This window comes from Scomber japonicus, chromosome 5 (genome assembly GCF_027409825.1).
Source record: "Scomber japonicus isolate fScoJap1 chromosome 5, fScoJap1.pri, whole genome shotgun sequence".
NCBI lineage: Eukaryota > Metazoa > Chordata > Actinopteri > Scombriformes > Scombridae > Scomber > Scomber japonicus.
The window spans coordinates 16,486,644-16,503,688 of NC_070582.1; the positions used below are offsets into that span (position 1 = coordinate 16,486,644).

At 39.5% G+C, this 17,045-nt stretch overlaps 3 protein-coding genes across 4 annotated transcripts; 2 read left to right on the forward strand and 1 right to left on the reverse strand.

Moving 5' to 3' along the window:
- Positions 1-705: 705 nt before the first annotated feature.
- On the forward strand, positions 706-4,060 carry commd4 (COMM domain containing 4). The gene is made up of 8 exons (XM_053319760.1): positions 706-743; positions 1,017-1,088; positions 1,185-1,250; positions 1,998-2,037; positions 2,383-2,502; positions 3,195-3,275; positions 3,411-3,587; positions 3,682-4,060. The coding sequence occupies exons 1-8, from the start codon at positions 741-743 to the stop codon at positions 3,720-3,722; spliced, it is 600 nt and encodes a 199-aa protein (XP_053175735.1). The 5' UTR covers positions 706-740; the 3' UTR covers positions 3,723-4,060.
- Positions 4,061-4,382: 322 nt separating this feature from the next.
- neil1 (nei-like DNA glycosylase 1) lies at positions 4,383-10,530 on the forward strand. Of its 2 annotated transcripts, XM_053319758.1 has the most exons (10): positions 4,383-4,520; positions 5,465-5,952; positions 6,053-6,172; positions 7,278-7,386; positions 7,472-7,553; positions 7,700-7,821; positions 7,905-7,932; positions 8,031-8,101; positions 8,181-8,379; positions 10,509-10,530. In XM_053319758.1, exons 2-10 carry the CDS (start codon positions 5,498-5,500, stop codon positions 10,511-10,513), a joined length of 1,191 nt encoding a protein of 396 aa, XP_053175733.1. In that variant the 5' UTR covers positions 4,383-4,520; positions 5,465-5,497; the 3' UTR covers positions 10,514-10,530. The 2 variants fall into 2 exon arrangements, with proteins under 2 accessions (XP_053175733.1, XP_053175732.1); XM_053319757.1 differs by lacking the exon at positions 10,509-10,530 and having other exon boundaries at positions 8,181-8,466.
- man2c1 (mannosidase, alpha, class 2C, member 1) lies at positions 8,503-16,646 on the reverse strand. Its single transcript, XM_053319750.1, has 26 exons — positions 16,463-16,646; positions 15,510-15,635; positions 15,232-15,355; positions 15,055-15,125; positions 14,770-14,947; positions 14,485-14,674; positions 14,054-14,160; positions 13,843-13,953; positions 13,678-13,770; positions 13,437-13,553; positions 13,264-13,359; positions 13,011-13,156; positions 12,599-12,722; positions 11,648-11,769; positions 11,462-11,547; positions 11,224-11,370; positions 11,071-11,150; positions 10,884-10,978; positions 10,698-10,802; positions 10,428-10,584; positions 10,095-10,238; positions 9,812-9,921; positions 9,626-9,705; positions 9,402-9,544; positions 9,212-9,315; positions 8,503-9,122 (listed from the first exon to the last, which is right to left on the reverse strand). Exons 1-26 carry the CDS (start codon positions 16,642-16,644, stop codon positions 9,011-9,013), a joined length of 3,150 nt encoding a protein of 1,049 aa, XP_053175725.1. The 5' UTR covers positions 16,645-16,646; the 3' UTR covers positions 8,503-9,010.
- Positions 16,647-17,045: the final 399 nt, after the last annotated feature.

Below are 17,045 nucleotides of genomic sequence, written 5' to 3' on the forward strand. Positions count from 1 at the left end.
CAGTAAAAGTGGATCCTTGGAACATTGTGCATTTGGAAAACCCCAAACACCCCTTCCCTATTGTACTAATGTGAAAGCAATCACAACAAAGTTTTATTTTCATTTACAGTTTACTAAACAAAGTAATATAAAAGTACCTAATATTGCATTTAACATTACCTAAGCTAGGTACAACATTTTTATGATTCTACAATCTACAAACATGCTCCTAAAGCAATTATTCTTTTTCACATCAAGGATGGACCCTTAAACTGACCACTGACCCCATTTTATAAGATTTTGTCCTAGGGTCCACCATCCCCTAAGCAGTTTTATTACAGAAAATGAATGAAACCATGACTAAAATAGTCATTCATGTGTCATTGTGTTATAAGTATAGAATTTTAGTGAAATTTATTATTTCTCTTTCTGCTGGGGACCCCTTGAAATTGCCCAAATTCCCCAAAACATCAAACATCAAATAAGGCTGAGCTCATCTTGCTGCTGGTGTGTCTCTGTCATGGATGTATTATAAGAACTATTGTAATATACAGCCTTGATCTCTCTGTGCAGGACAAACAACTGGACCAGCTGAGCACACAATCATGAGATGCAAACAAATGAAATACCCCTTCATCTATGCTCCCTGCTCACTAAAACAAGCCCCGCCCCGCTCTGCTCCCATCCAATCAGATGCCAGGACGCAGATCTCTTCCTGGTCACTTCCTGGTTCTCTGCTGCAGCTCAGCTGACTGACAGCCATGGTAAACACGTCTAAAAGTCTTATTATTTGACACTATCTCGCTTAGTTACAGTCAAATTGATTTAGTCGAGATTGTATCAGCTTTTAAATGCATGAAGTGATCATTTAATTTAGACTCTATCGATGTTTAGTTCTGCTTTTGGGTAGCTAGCAGGCTGAGCTAGTAGTCTGCATTAGTGGATGGCTAATGTGAATGCTAACGCTAACTAAAACTCTGTCAGTGTTAGTTTTTACTGCACTATAAAACACTTATGCGATGTCTTGTGTGTTGTAGCGGTTCCGTTTCTGTGGAGATTTGGACTGCCCTGACTGGGTGCTTGCCGAAATTAGCACTTTAGCGAAAATTGTGAGTAACTATAAAGGTCTACATATTAGCTTATGTTTCCTGCGGCAGGCTCTAGTTTATTTGATACTAACACACCCATTTTCTGCCTCATGACAGTCAAGTGTCAAGATGAAACTCCTCTGTGCTCAAGTGCTGAAAGATTTGCTTGGAGAGGGCATTGATGTAAGTGTTTATGATTCAACATAATCATCTTTTTCCTGCACATTTCACTAGAGATGCACCAATACTGATATCAGATATTAGTCCGATACTGACTCAGTTAGCTGGATCTGGTGTCAGATACCAGTATTCGAGTAAATAATAAATTAGTAAGTCTGTATTTATTTGTTATATTTAGTTTTACATAGTTAGGAAATAAATGTTTAAGTCAAGCCTGATGTTGCCTTACACATAAAAGAATAATTCCAGTCTCTTCCTCACAATGAAGCATACAGCTCATTGATTAAACAATCAATCAATCAATCAATCTGTATTTATATATGGCCAAATCACAACAAAAGTTATCTCAAGGCACTTTTCACATAGAACAGGTTTAGGTGGTACTCTTTAATCTAATTTAAAGAGACCCAACATTCCCACATAAGCAAGCACTTGGCAATAGCGCCAAGGAAAAACTCCCCTTTTAACAGGAACAAACCTCAACCAGAACTGAGTGGCCATCTGCCTTGACCTGATGGGGTTGAGGGAAAGAGAGAGAAAGTGAGAGAGGCACAGTGACAATCAACCAACACTGAAAACATTGAAAATATTTATTGAAAAACGAATGATAACACTAATATTAGGTCGGTATTCGCTATCAGCCAATACCCAAGGTCACATATTGGTATCAGGACTGAACAAGTTGGATTACTGCATCTCTACATTCACTGACACTAATCTGTGCTTTGTTCTCTCTCTTTTTTTTTTTAGTATGACAAGGTTGCAAAGCTTACTGCAGATGCAAAATTTGGTAAGTCTCCCTTGTGCTGTTACTGATGGATTAAGTAAGCATTTAAATGTTATACTGAAATAAAACTTGATTGTAACTCATTCTCCATTACAACAGCTCTGATGCCTTAATGTGTAAGCAGCATTTTACAGCTGATTTGAACTAACTACTACTACTGTTGTGTCATCTGTAACAATGCAGCATATTTAATAAGCTGTTTTACATTTGAAATCTTGATCTGTACTAGTAACTACAGCTGTTAAATAAATGTAGAGGAGTAAAATGTACTGGACATCTAAATAAAGACTGCTGCACAATGCATTTTTGTTAAATGAAGTGCGTTCATGTCATCAATCTATCTTGCAGAGAGTGGCGACATCAAAGCCAGTGTGGCAGTGCTCAGCTTCATTTTCTCCAGCGCAGCAAAACATGATGTTGACAGTGAATCTCTGTCCAGTGAGCTGCAGCAGCTCGGTCTGCCTAAAGGTTGGTCCACAAGGGGTGTCCGTAGTTTGGTGGAAAAAGGTGGCATTTGGATTGGAATATTCTGTGGTCACATATGTACAGATGTGTATTTTTGTGCGAGGAATAAGGACACACTGGCTGTCGAGTCAAAGGATATTAAAACAAAACTAGACAGATTTATTAAACAACTTGTTAAATACATTTCTGCATTAAATAGACATCATGGGGCAAACATACGGGGGCTACCGGACTAAAAATGTGCCTAGACTATGTGCCCTTGGGTGTAGTATCTTAACAACTGCCCTATTACCAGAAATATACAAGTCACAAATCAGCCTATAGTCTTATTATAGTAGTGTACTGCATTATATAATTGTCTATTGTGTTACTGATAAACAATACAACAATGATGCTGATAATGTACAAGAACAGAGAGTGCTTCCGCAATATGCAGAGCAGACAATACTGATGGATTCGTGGGAGTGGTTGGTACATTGTGACTTCAGTGCACCATTCAAAAGTAGTACACTATAAAACAGTCAAAGCACATCTCCCTTAGATGACCTTTTTTAAGATGTTATAAAGAGATCCTTCTTGATTTATTGTGCAGTGTTAGTACTTTAATATTGTTTTTAGTGTGCTGAGACATCTTAATGTGATTTCATACTGTTTATAAATCCTCACTAAACCTTTTGCATTAAACATTCTTTTAGAGCACACAACGGGGCTGTGCAAATCATATGAAGACAAGCACTCTGCACTGCAAGACAAACTAAGAGAAACAAGCTTGAGATGTAAGTATTTCTGTTCATCCTGCCCTGCCCTTTTTCAAGGAGGAACACAAAAATAGTGTTGATGAGTGCTGTTTTCTGTGGGGGCTGTGAAACTGATGAAGGGTGTTGTACATTTTGCCCTGTTATCAATTGCAGTGGGACATCTTGAGGCTGTTTCCTGGCGTGTTGACTACACTTTGAGTTCCAGTGAGTTGAGGGAGGTCGATGAACCAGTAATTCAGCTGAAACTGCAGGCAAAAGGAGCAGAATCAGGCTCCACAGAGACAACTGTTGTTTCGGTTTCTTCTGATAAGTTTAGAGTCTTGCTTACAGGTGAGTTCTGCATCTTGTCAAATCACAATTTTTCTTCAAATCAGTTAGCCAGAATTATGTTGTGATATCTCTGTTTCTTTGTGCTTTTCAACAGAGCTCAAACAAGCTCAGGTTATGATGAATGCACTACAATGAAGATGGACTCCAGCTGCAGAGTCGAGCTCAGACCTACATTTCTGATCAAATAATGCTGATAGACTGCCAAAAGTGCCAAACTTAACATCCTGTACTGTATTATTATTTTGTATGACTTTAGTAGTCTCAGTGGCTTTTCCCCATATTTATTTGGACTTAGTGATATTTAGTTGTATTTTTCTACCACCATAGTAATAATTGTCAGAAATGAGAAGTCTCCAAAATGATTAATTTGTCATTAAAGCAGAATACTGAATGGACCATTTTTGTAAAATATTGTATAAGTATTGTATATTTTACCTTCATATCTTCATGAATAATTATTAAAAAAAAACATGTTACACTAAGAAATCTGCCCATTTTCTGAATTGTCTTGGCTACATATTCCATCATGCATTGAGATGGACTGTTTGGCCATGTATTTCCGCTATGTTGTTTTCTGAAGAAGCTCCTTTTATTCCCTTTAAATATTCATGTTTTAGTGACTTTCAGTGAGAAAACATAATGAAAACATCCACTCCAGTTACAAGGTTACAACATATGGAGGAATACTTGATTACATGTGAAGAGCGTGGGAATCATTGAGATCTCGCGAGACTTTCAAATAAATTCTCGTCGCACCGTGATGTTATTTAACATGTTTGATAACCAGCATGTTGTGAAAGCATTTTTCTTTACCTGCACGTTGCTGCAGCCCTGCAGAGAAAGAGGGAAACCCGACAAACTCCGCAGGTTGTGGCTATCGCACTGACCTCCAGTTAGTAGTTGACCAACCGTGTGGTCCGTTTCCTGGTTTGGGTAAGTGGTTTCAGTAAGTGCCCCTTGCAACTCAATTCATACACATTTGGTTGCAGAAGTTCATATAACATTGCGGTTTAGGACGTGACGCTGAAGGTGTAACATTTTGTAGAATGTGCCTGCACGCACGTCACATTATACAGTCTAAATATTGATGTGCGTCATGACCATGTGTGGTTAAAGGATGAGTAACGTTTGAGTCTGGATCATGGTCTGCATGTGTTTTTAGTTGGTGCATCCTTTGTTTACGACGCTGAAGTCATGCCTCTGATTCGAGGTTAAAGGAAACACAAATAATGATAGTTCGTAGCTAATTCTGCTTTTTTCACTTAGCATTTTCGATATTGTAACACAAGCCTGTTCATGCTGTTATACATTTACAGATATATGAAACCTTATCAAAAACCATTTAGATTAGGCAAATCTGGACTAGATTAGCAAGGAGACGCCAGAGACTCAGGAAAAAGTTTCAGATTTGTGAAAAATAAAAAAAGGGGATTTCATTGATCTTGTAGCTCACTTAAAAACAAAGGTAGAAATTAGTTTTTGTTAAAGGCACATTCTGCTGGAGTTTTTTTTTCTTTCATGTGAACATGCTGTGGATTTCTAACCGCATGATCAGTGAAATAACCCTTTTTTCAGTAATCTGAAACTATGCTTTAATGAGTCGATTGAGTCTCCTTGAAAATCCAGTTCAGACTAGACAAGTATAAATATTGTAGTTATTGATCTGGACCTGGTCTAATGTGGCCTGGTCAATGTTCCTTTTAACTGTCCTGTTAACCCTGACCTGGAAGCTGACTTCAGCACTGTGTTTTGTTGTGCATCTGCAAATTTCATTTCCCAACAAGAGGAGATAAACAACTCCGAGTTGCTAAAATCAGAGGATGTGAATGGTAGCTATGGTCCCTGATGTCATATTTTGTTATGTAATCTTTCCTCAGCAGGCGCAGAACAGTTCAGTTTGTTCCATCAAAATGCCCGAGGGACCAGAGCTCCACCTGGCCAGCCTTTATGTCAACAAAATGTGTAATGGTGTGGTGTTCACTGGAACGGTCAGAAAATCAGATGTCAGCAAAAGTCCCGATGTGCCCTTCACCTGCGAGGCCTACCGCATCACAGCCACTTCCAGAGGGAAGGAAGTGAAACTTACACTAACGCCCATCAAGAGTGATGATCCCAAGCAGAGAGTAAAGTCAGGGCATGCAGATCAGCCCATGGCCATCGTATTTCGCTTTGGGATGTCGGGATATTTTCGCTTCACTAAAGAGGATGAGCTGCCCAAACATGCTCATCTGCGTTTCTACTCCAAAGAGAAGCCGTGCAGAGTGCTGAGCTATGTGGATGCACGCAGGTTTGGCAGCTGGGAACCCAATGGGGCGTGGCAACCTGAGAGAGGGCCATGCATCATGTTTGAGTACAACAGTTTCAGGTGAGAAATGCTGTAATATCCACTGTCACTTGTGTCACTTGTGTCACCTGCTCAAACAAAATGTCCTTGTCACACTGACCACTTTTGCATCATTTTGCAGGGAGAATGTTATTTCACATCTGACCGACCGTGCCTTTGACAGGCCCATCTGTGAAGTCCTGCTCAATCAGAAGTACTTCAATGGTATCGGGAACTACCTGAGGGCTGAAATTCTTTTCAGGTGACATAAAGCGATCCCCCAGTGACCAGTCCACCTTAAATACAGCTTCCTCATTAATGTCATTATGAAGCTCTGTGTTTCCTCTAGCTGTTAATCCAGACTCAGGAAGCTTCTGACTTAGTTTTTAGAGCCATGGCAATCCTTGGCCTCATGTAACCCTTTATTCACACATGTGAACCCACCACATCTAACAAAGAGCATTATGTAATTGTAATTCAGTACTGATTATTATTGCCATGTTTTCACTATTAACATTCTCACAGTCTAATAGCTCTTCTTAGTTTAGAATATATTTTACACATTTTTATTGTAAATTTAAATTTTATTTAGTTGTGATTATTTGACTCATGGTACTTTATGATTTCTGAAGCTTTATATTGTGATTGTTATGCACCACAACACAAAGGCAAATTCCTTGTATTTGCAAACCCACTAGACCGTAAACCTGATTCCCTTCCATTCACTTGAGTGAGAAAATGCGTCCAAACCTTTGACTGGTACTGTGTATATATTTATCAAATTTATGAAATGTATACCACTGATATTGGATTGGTATGTTGTGAGTTGAGTATTACGAGAGAAGTTTTGTATCCCTAAATGAGACATTTACAGGGAGAGTACAAACTTATTAACACATATTCTGGCAGATGTGCTTATATGGTTGTTTTGCAGCAAATCAAAAGACCTTGTACACAACAAATAGACTATGAATAATGGCAGGGATACTAATGGTATCAGACAACAGGGAGCAGCCTTGCTTTAGTGGCCTTGTGTTTGATCCATGAATTAAATTCAGAGTAGGAAGACAATACAAACCTTTCTGATAGCTCTGTAAAGTTATTTTCCCGTGAGACTGTTTCGAAGAAAGGGACTGAAGGTTTGTTTTTGTATTGTTCAGATTACAACGAAACAGCACTCATAGTTCTTATGTGTTTCAAGGACTGTTTTCCTCACATCATGAAACAAAATGAATAGCTTTCTTTCATTTCCTGATTTCCCCTTTCTGTGGTGGGAGGCATGGGAGATGTAGTGATTCAGATATTCTTTGAAAACAACAGAGCCTTTTTGTTTTATGAAAGAATGGTCCTAAAGTAGTTTGTTTCAGGTTAAACATCCCACCGTTTGTGCCTGCAAGAACTGTACTGGAAGGCCTTGAGTCACAAGACTTATTTGACAATGAGAAGCCTGTGAAAAACGAGATCACGGACACAAAGGTGAAAGGACAGACAGAGATACATTTTTCAAATCATCAGATGCTTTGCATTTTCTAACACTGCCTTACTTTATTCTCTACAAAAGACAAAAAAGAAAAGAGTGAAAGAGGAGACTGCAGACCTGCTAAGATTGTGTCACTCAGTACCTCTGGAGGTGGTGAACCTAGGTAAGTCATCACATGTTTACTGTCTGGTTCATTTGAGATCCCACAACTTAGCATCAGTCTTATCCAGAGATTAGACAGTTCATCTTCCTGTTAAACATCAATGCTCCTGTTTTTGACAGATATTTTGTGACTATTTTAACCTTAAGGTGGAAAAGGCTATGATCCTGAGAAGGCAGACTACTCTGACTTTGAGGCATGGCTGCAGTGTTACTATGTAGATGGGATGAAGTCTCTCCGAGACCACAATGGCAGAACTATGTGGTTCAAAGTGAGTTATGGGGAAAATCATATCTTTTATCATATCTCTGGCACAGGATTTGATAATACTGATACCTGTTGTTCTAATTTTAGGGAGATCCAGGCCCAATGGCACCTAAAGGTATGAAATACCTGAAATGGGGAACTTCAGCTGAAATGTACCTGAGAAGACTCAATGCTTTTGACCTAACCAACGTCCTGTCTTTTCTCCCATCATAGATTCAAAGTCACCCAAGGCAAAAAAGAGAGCAAAGAAAGAAGATGACCATGATTACACAGACAAGAAAAAGGTATTTACGGTACTGTCTTTTGTTTGGATGGTAATGAACTCTGCAGATGCATCTCTAACACTGGTCTGAATTCTTAAAGGTGGCAAGGAGTCGCTCAGTAAGCACTTCAAAGAAAAACTTGCTCAAAGGGGAAGCCGTGACCAAAATGCCAAATAAAGAAAAGGAAGCTGGCTCCAAGAGAATAAAGACCGAAAAGGCCTTGCGGGAAGTAAACACACCTCAGCATGAAAAGAAATCTGCACGTAGGAGGAAGAGCAGCATTCCTGATCAAGCTGCAGGTTTGGTTTCACAGAGGCGGAGTGGGAGAGTGACCAGACAGAGTGCAAAATGAAAACAGAGAGAAGCACCATTGCACGGGATCGAAATGTGTTTTTATGCTTTTTAAATATTTTAATTAAACATTTTATACAAAAAGTCTACAACTTTATTAAAAAAATCCATTCTTTCTGTCACATCATCAAATATGAGTAGCCATCAATGCAATTTGATTCCAAATTATCAGTCTCTAATCATGTGTCAATAGAGCAGCACCAGATCATACATTTAATAGTATTTTAAAGTATATTTTTTGGGGGGCTTTTTGTCTTAATTGTACAGGCAAGTAGAGCGAGACAGGAAATGGGAGGCAGAGAGGGGGGGAATGACAAGCAGGATAGGACCGCTCGGTGCGGAAAGTCGCCTGCAGTGAGGACTGTAGCCTCTGACACATGGGGCAGGTGCTCTATCCACTGAGATGAACACTGCCACTATAGTGTTTAACTAGGTTCCACCTTCAGGATCAATAAATGTTTTTTGGATTGGACATCATAGTGTGAATTCTTCATTTGTCATCGATTTACTTTTATCCACACTTTATTTAATCAGTATTCCAAATGTGATCACCCTGAGGGAATGTGAATTACACATGAATTACAAAATGAGAAGAAGTGAGACAATTTGGAAGGGGCTGAAGTTCAGAGTGATTCCATCTGATGTTATATGTGCTGGCTGGGTGAGGTCTTGTCTCTCCAAGAAATCGCAACTGAAAGGAAAGAAAGAGTTTCATTCTTAGAAAACAATTCAAAATAGACGCCATACAGCAGTAAACACTATAAAAATAGATTCACTCACTGCCAGGCTTCCCTGATTTTAAGGGCCGTGTTGAGAGTTGCAGTCACGCTGCTTCCGTGCGACTCGTACAGTCTAACAACAAGTGCCCCCTTCCTGTCCTCTGCCTGTTATGAGAAATTGAGTAAACAGTTTATTAGTGGACTAAGTGGATTTAATCAACCCACGTCAAGCTCAGTGTTTAATGGGATACCTGTTTAACAGTCTCAAGAATGACTGCTGTGGTGCTGATGGAAAAGGCACTAAAGGGCAAAGTGTCAGGAGAGCACTGGATCAGCCTCAAAGGGAAGTTTAGGTTGTATGCAGACTGGATGACAGAGGCATCTTGGAAGGAACCTATATTGTAACACACAAAGATTATTATGATTATGTTCAGCAGTTAGAGTTTGAAATGTAAGGAAAATAATTAAACTCCACCTGTGTGTGGCATGACTGCATAAGTGAAATGATGAGTCCCCATATCAGCATTGGTATCTGGGGCCTTCGGTGCTCTAAGCCTGAGATAAAGATGTTTATTGTTAGATGTGAAGATCATTCAAATGTGATTGAACTACACAATTTATATTCTTATTATTATCATATATGAACATTGGGAAGCCTCACAGGGATAGTGTCATTGTGTTCTCGTGTACTGAATAGCCGTATTTGCAGTCATTCAGCAGTGCAACTCCAAAATTGTGCTCCGACAGATCGGCCCATTTGTGACCCCAAACCTGAGAATCACGAAAACACGATCAAAAACAGTAGAGATGTCAAAATGTGTGTGCATCAAATAGATTGCATTTGTTTTGGTTGTGATATTTGTGTGTGCTGGAGTGAAACAGAAACGACAGCACACATTAAAATGAACATTAACCTAGTCCTAGTCAACTGCACAGGGTTATACCTCAAATCTGGCCCAGTCCCATGAAGTATTCCTGTGTGTGGGTCTCTGCAGATGGCCAAACTGGATCTCATATGTAGCGTTGGGACTGCGTACTCGCACAGGGAATTCCACCTTAAGGAACTTGTGTGACTCTGCCCACTTCACCTGAGATGGAAGAATGTAACATATGGCATTTCTTTTTTTTTTTTTAAATCTGTTGCTATATTTGGTTAAGAAAAAAATGTTTTATTGAAAGCAGCAAATAGCATTTATCTTAGTGCAGAATTTCAACTGTGGGATCAGTGATTCTTTGGATATGTGCAGATAAGTAAAATGTACAACATTACAGTGTACCTGTGTGTTAAACTTGATGTAAGGACACATGGCGTCCATGACAATCTCCTGTGTGACAGTGCTCTTGTCACTGATCCTCAGAGTGAAGCTGACTCTGCCTTGGAGCCCGTCCGAGGACACCACGTGAACCGGCTGCACCACCTCCAGCACCGGCTTCCTATGGGGTCAATTCTGCTATTACGTTTATGATAGTCATATCTGGAGTGCTTGCTAACAGTACTGTGATATATTTTTATTTAAGATGATGGATGCAGCAGGAGAGACTGAAACCTTGTCTGAAGGTGGTAGTCCATTACATCCCAGGCATCCCAGTATAGGGGGACATCATCAAACATGACAAACTGGTTGCCATGACAGCCATCAGAGATAGCTTCTCTGAAACCAACAGAGTGGAGAGAAAGATCATTAATGTTGATGTTGTGGTAGACAATAAACATTTCACATGTTCTAATGTACCTGTTTGTATTCATCAAAAACAGTGAAGCCAAAGTGCCATCTTTATTGATGACGGTCTGTAAAATCCCATTTTCCATGACAACAGTGCCGTCAGCCTGTAACGTTAGATAAGCTCTGTTAGCCAAAATAAAATACAGCAGAGCAAATATAACATGTTTTTTTTAAATATTTGTATAACTGAACGTACCTGAGCAGTAACACAGACTGGAGTCACAGGCTGCGTGTCTTTGACAGGAGTCAAACCGATGCTGGGGACTCTCACCAGAGCTACAGTAAGACAGATCATCACTACAAACTGTCAGACACTGAATTGTAGTTTGAAATGCAAGTATTTACGTACCCAGGCCAGGTTTACCAGCGCCATCTTGAATCTGGATGACTTCCTGGCGCTCCCACGGCAGAGAGTTGAACACAGCGGTGGAGTTGCCCTTTGAGACCAGGGCACCACAGGAATCACGCAGCAGTGTGGCACCATCACTACGGATATCTAAGACACAAGTTTTAAGTATTTTTTGTAACGAGAAAACATCACTATGGCACAGACTTATAAGGGACAGCTACTGTAATAAATACACTACCTTCATAATACCTGAGTGCATCCTCCACAACCATCTCTGTACAAGTACCAGGGATGACGTCATGGAATTGGTTTAGAAGAAGCAGCCTGAAAGTGAAAATCGTGAAGAAACCATTTCTGCACTGTAATAACAGAGACCAGCTGTTTATTAATATACATCATCCATTTTTAATAGGTATATCTGGACCTCCAGAGCTCCCGCAGCTTCTCCATGGGATACTGAAAAGTCTTGTCCCGACACAGCGCCAGGCTGCTGGCTATCTCAATGTCGTGAAGGAGCGTCTCACACTGGCGGTTCCCTTGCTTAATCTGGAAAACAGTACCATAATTGTAAATCGTTTTGACAAATCTGTTAAATGTGTAACTTTTTTCTTTCATGCAGTTGTGCAGGTTTTATACTTAGTAAAAACGGAGGTTGCTGTCAAATGCAAATAAGTTAAATAATTTAATATTCTCTATAGGTGCACAAATACAGGCACTAAATGGCATAAAGAACACAAAAAAAGATTGGTGAAAGTAAGGTGTGTCGGTAAAGATGCTGAATTGCATTGCGATCCAGAATTGCTGCTGATCTAAGCCTTTTTGGTGTAATTCAAGTTATGTTTTCTTAGTGGCTGGATGTTTTCATTTAAGGGCTCACTTCCTTTTTCCTGGGCGTTTTCACTGAGGCCTTTAGGGAGCTCTTTTCCACTGTTTTATGTAGATTCCTCATGCCAGACTTTACACATTTCATATCCTTTTCCTGCACATTTTCTCTAAAAAGAATATTACCCTCCTCTTATTTGTGCTCATATTGAGGTGTGGTGTGGGACTGTATTATTTTATAGGGTGCTATTGGAAATTGCATCATTCTCTGAGTATATGGAAATCAAGTAAATCCAGCATATAAGTGACATAAAATTTCACATAAGGTCAGATTTACACTGTGAAAGTACATATTTTTTCAATATATATTTTATGGCCTATTATTAGAGTAGTAGTAGTCTTGTTTGTTCTTCTTTCTGAGCTTACATTTTCTTTTTCTCAGCAGAATCTTATTAATTTTGTTTTTGAAAAACATCCCCAAAGGAATAAAGAGATATCTCACCTCATGATGAGGACTGAGGATTATTATTTAATATGGACAATTCTAGACTACCTGTGCCTGTGTGGTGTAGGTGCCATTGTGTAGCTCTAGGAAGAGCTCTCCAGTCCAAGTACACAGCAGAGCCGAGTCATGCTGAAGCTGAGAGAAGAGCTTGTCAGGGCTCGACATCAGAACCCTGAAAAATATACAGGAAGAGACGGTTACGCCCGTATGTTTAATTCTGACTAAAACATGACTGTCATTGACTGGCACTGTAAAACAACACCACAATGACATAAGTAGACATCAGTCATATCCTTTCATATTTACAAGCATGGAATGATTTACTACGCAAATGCTGACTAATTTATTGGTAGCAATTGTTCCCACTTCAGTTTGGACAGGTATTGTTACTCATGATTGTCAAATTAAATAGTTGGACAGGAAGACAAGTGCTAATTTTATATGCGGCACAGGAACTGACTTGGGAAGTCCATCCGTGTCCTGGATCCGCTGGAGTCTATCTAGCATCAGTTGTGTGGGTCCACCGCCACCATCACCAAAACCAAACAGCACTGCACTGTGATTGGCTCTGCCTTTGTCTTTGTTGTGCTTCACAGTTTTCACCAGCTAGGAGTACAGAAAATCACAGAGGAATATACGCTTTTATAAAACTGTAAATATTAGTACTAGACTAAGCGTAAATGTAGAAGCCTAGACTAGAAGCCAAAACTCACATCTTCGACCTTGCCTTTCATTTCGTAGGAATTTCCTGGTGGGAAATGAGTTAGGACCTTGGAGCCATTGAGGCCTTCCCAGAAGAAAGTGTTGTGCTTTGGGAGAAAGAAATCAAAACTGAAAAGCAATCCTTCTTCGATTTTTTTTTTTTTTTTACCGGTGCCTTACTTACAGGGAAGGTGTTGACTAGGTTCCAGCTGAGTTTCTGTGTCAAGAAATTGCCAATTCCAGAGCCTTGCATTATCTGTGGAAGTTGGGCAGAGTAGCCAAATGTATCTGGAAGCCAGAACTAAAGAGTACAGAGAAAAGTTCAGTATGTTATGCATTTGTGAAGAAACAACAGTCACAATTGTCGCAGACATTATGAGACAGAGGTTAACTCAGGTCATATAGACATGGTTTTGAATCCCTACCTCTTTGCACAAGATCCCAAACTCTTTTTCAAAGAAGCGCTGGCCCTCCAGGAACTGCCTGACCATGGATTCACCTGAAGGAAGATTGCCATCCTGACAGGAAAACATTCACAACTCAACTTAGGATATAATGCTTATAAAATGGGCTAAATGGAAGGTTTTTACCATTTCCACCCATGTTCCTCCAACTGGAATGAATTGGCCTTTCTTGACGTAATGCTGAATCTGGGAGTAGAGTCCCGGGTACCAGTTCTTTACCCACTGGAACTGCTGGGCCTGCACAAAAAGCAATTGGGTTAAAGCTGAAGCGAATTCCTAAAATTTTGTGGAAACAACCTTTACTGATCAGCTAAAAGTTTGTAAGTTGAGTAATTACCTGAGAGCAAGTAAACACAAAATCTGGGTTCTTCTCCATCAGTCGGATCACTGTCACCCAGCTTCGGCCACATTTACGAATGGTCTCTTCATAGGGCCACAGCCAGGCTATGGATACAGAGTGATACTTATCAGTTCATTTGACATATTCTACTGCTGTTCAGCTTCTACTTAATTAGGCTGGGTATGATTTGAAACGTTTTAATACTAGTGTTGATTGGATAGCTGAGTTTCTGTACAGATACCAATACAATAAATAGTTTAAAATTGGCAAAAGTATTATTTAAATAAGTACAAATCTAATCAAAGAATAAGCAAGACATTTGAGCAGATTTTCACTGTCAGCTTTAGATACTTGACAGTTTTTGGTACTCAGGGACACACATTTTAATACTCAGTTCTATATAATAAAAAAGGAGACAAAATTGAGACCTGAGTCTATGTGGCAATGGCCCATTGCATGCACAGTGTGCTGGCTTTGTCCATTCCTTTGGCTGAAGAAGTTGTGAGCCAGACTGTGTGCTTTGGAGAAAGAGCTGGGATCAGAGGGGTCACAGAGGTTCACCATCTCATTAACAGTAAAGAGTGCCTGGTAGCCTCGCTGCTCTCCCTCTCCGAGTTCCTGTGATGGAAGAGGAAATAGTTCAGTGCCTTAATCAAACATCAATTTTCCAGGAAAGTAAGGTGTCACCAAGTATTGTTTTGGTGTGACTGTACCTTTACAATGTCAACAAGCATCTCGAAATCAGTCACCAGTTCCCTTACATCCCGGTTAAATACCACCAGCTCAGCCTTCTGTACAGAAAACTTCCTGATTGGATCTGGGGCTGCAATCATGGACCCTTGACCAGCTCCAAAAAGCCCATTACAAGCCATTTCTACATAAAGGATGACACTAAAGAACAAGGACAGATGTGAAAATTACAGGTGTAATCAGAAAAAAAGTTTAGTAAAATGAGTTGAGTATAAAAGCAGGAAATGTTCTCATGTTTGTTAAACAACCTGTGTGGTTCTTCCTCTTTGAGGCAGTCAGTTAGGACATAACTTGTCTTTTCACCATCTTTAGTCAGACCCTAAAATACACACATTAGATATCATAATGAAATATAGACATGGGTTTAGAATACAATTTGGGCATTTTAATCTACCTTGATGGAAATGACACATCTGCTACATTACCTGAACTGGCTGTTCATTTCTCCAAACCATCGCTTCTCCATCACTTTCCCACAGAAGATGGACCTCTTTTCCTCTCCAGGACTCAGGGATTTTCAGGGTCACTTTAAACCAGCAAGTCCACCACCTTGAACAAGTATCAAGCTAGTGTTATTGCACCTGTAAAGATTCTCAAGTATATAACCATAACTGAAGTATCTAAAGCAAGTCCAAACTTGGATTATGGTCTGAGATAATTATTTTTCAAATGGAGGGTGATCAAAGCTGACATTATTACTCACGTCGGTCCAAAGGTATCACCGACTTTATAAGGTGCAAAGTTCTGCTTGGAGGCTTCAGTGAATGTGATCCTTTTAGGGGAAAGGAAAGAGGAGAGGGATTCCAGCGGGCAAGATTCTCCATATAGTCTGCAGAGAGTCAAAAAATCAAGTCAGTTTTATTTAAACAGCTCTAAATCACAACTCATAAAATGTCCCTTCAAAAGCATAACAATATGAAACCTTGTATAATGGATGACGCCAAATTTAGAAGGCAAAAGGAAAACCCAAACAACTTAATCACACTGCCCATGATAATAATATCTGCTCGATCCGATATTAACTCAAAAAGCTGGATCGGTATTGGTGATAAATGGACCAATCTGGCCTGATCAATTTCAATTCAGTAAATGACTATGCATTTGTGACATTTTGTTTGACAAGTTAGGAATACAATGTTTTTAGGTCATGTCTGATGTTGCCTAACACATAAAAGAATAACCACAGTCTCCTTCACACACTGACGCATAGGCTATCTTATTAATGAAACTATGTTACTGGATCAGTATTGGGTATAGACTGATACACAAAGCCCAGATATCAGTAGGCCTATAAAAGTCAGACAGGTGCATCTCTAGATGCTCTGACCAGAAGAATGCGCAGTTTGTTGTTACATTCTAATACAGCATGTTAACATATGAACACATGTGGGCATTATCTGGACAAAAAATAAATACATAGTGTTCATTTATTTTATAAATAGGACTAAAGCACACTATGACTTACAGCTGAGGAGTTAATCATAGGGGAAATTAAGTATTATCAGTATCAATAAAGACAGCTGTGACCTAAGTTCCTGTAGATATTACAGTAATTTAGGTTTCTCTTCCAGTGCAGACTGGTGTCCAGCTGTGTGCAACATACTGTGCAATACCTTGATCTACACACGATATGAATGAGTGTCATATTAGTCTTACCGTCCTCTCAGATTGCAATCTGTGAAATATATATCAGAAATAAATTTCTCTGCCCTCTCGAGGAGAGTGCGCCTGTTCTTCAGCACAGGCTGGTGATACATGACAAACTCAACATATACACAATTGCAGGTTTGCACGACAGAAGAGTACTGCACTGAAAACCACGGAAGATAAACCCACATCTACAGAAGACCCGGAAGTAGAATTTATAGTTGTTGTATTTTAAGCAACCAGCCGCAAGATGGCAGCAATGTGCAGGGACTGGGATCCAACAATCTGTGTTGTGTTTTTTTATTCTTTTGTCTATGAAGTTCAGGAAGGCGGTTAAACTCAAAGTGACACCAACGACTTTTGTATAACTTCTACAAGCAAAGGCGAGTTGAAATTATTACATTTAAAAATGCCATAAGTTTAATTTGGGTTTTGTGTCCAATGACCCAGTCAAAATATGAATCTACCAGTAACTGATACCATGTTTGATTGACAAAAGAAAGCTCAGCAGACAATATGCAATGCAAATATAGATTTAAAGAAAGACAACAACATAGTAACACATTAATAATTTTTTATTCTCCATGACAGC

Excerpts from the sequence above, each read along its gene's own strand:
- commd4 (XM_053319760.1), top strand. Across the intron at positions 1,089-1,184 it reads TTAGCACTTTAGCGAAAATT|TCAAGTGTCAAGATGAAACT; the intron begins GTGAGTAACTAT and ends GCCTCATGACAG. Across the intron at positions 3,588-3,681 it reads GTTTAGAGTCTTGCTTACAG|AGCTCAAACAAGCTCAGGTT; the intron begins GTGAGTTCTGCA and ends GCTTTTCAACAG.
- neil1 (XM_053319757.1), top strand. The coding sequence starts at position 5,498 with ATGCCCGAGGGACCAGAGCTCCACCTGGCCAGCCTTTATGTCAACAAA. Across the intron at positions 6,173-7,277 it reads AGGGCTGAAATTCTTTTCAG|GTTAAACATCCCACCGTTTG; the intron begins GTGACATAAAGC and ends AGTTTGTTTCAG. Across the intron at positions 7,933-8,030 it reads AGGCCCAATGGCACCTAAAG|ATTCAAAGTCACCCAAGGCA; the intron begins GTATGAAATACC and ends CTCCCATCATAG.
- man2c1 (XM_053319750.1), bottom strand. The coding sequence starts at position 16,644 with ATGTGGGTTTATCTTCCGTGGTTTTCAGTGCAGTACTCTTCTGTCGTG. Across the intron at positions 13,157-13,263 it reads TGAAAGGCAAGGTCGAAGAT|CTGGTGAAAACTGTGAAGCA; the intron begins GTGAGTTTTGGC and ends CTGTACTCCTAG. Across the intron at positions 9,706-9,811 it reads AACACAATGACACTATCCCT|GCTTAGAGCACCGAAGGCCC; the intron begins GTGAGGCTTCCC and ends TCTTTATCTCAG.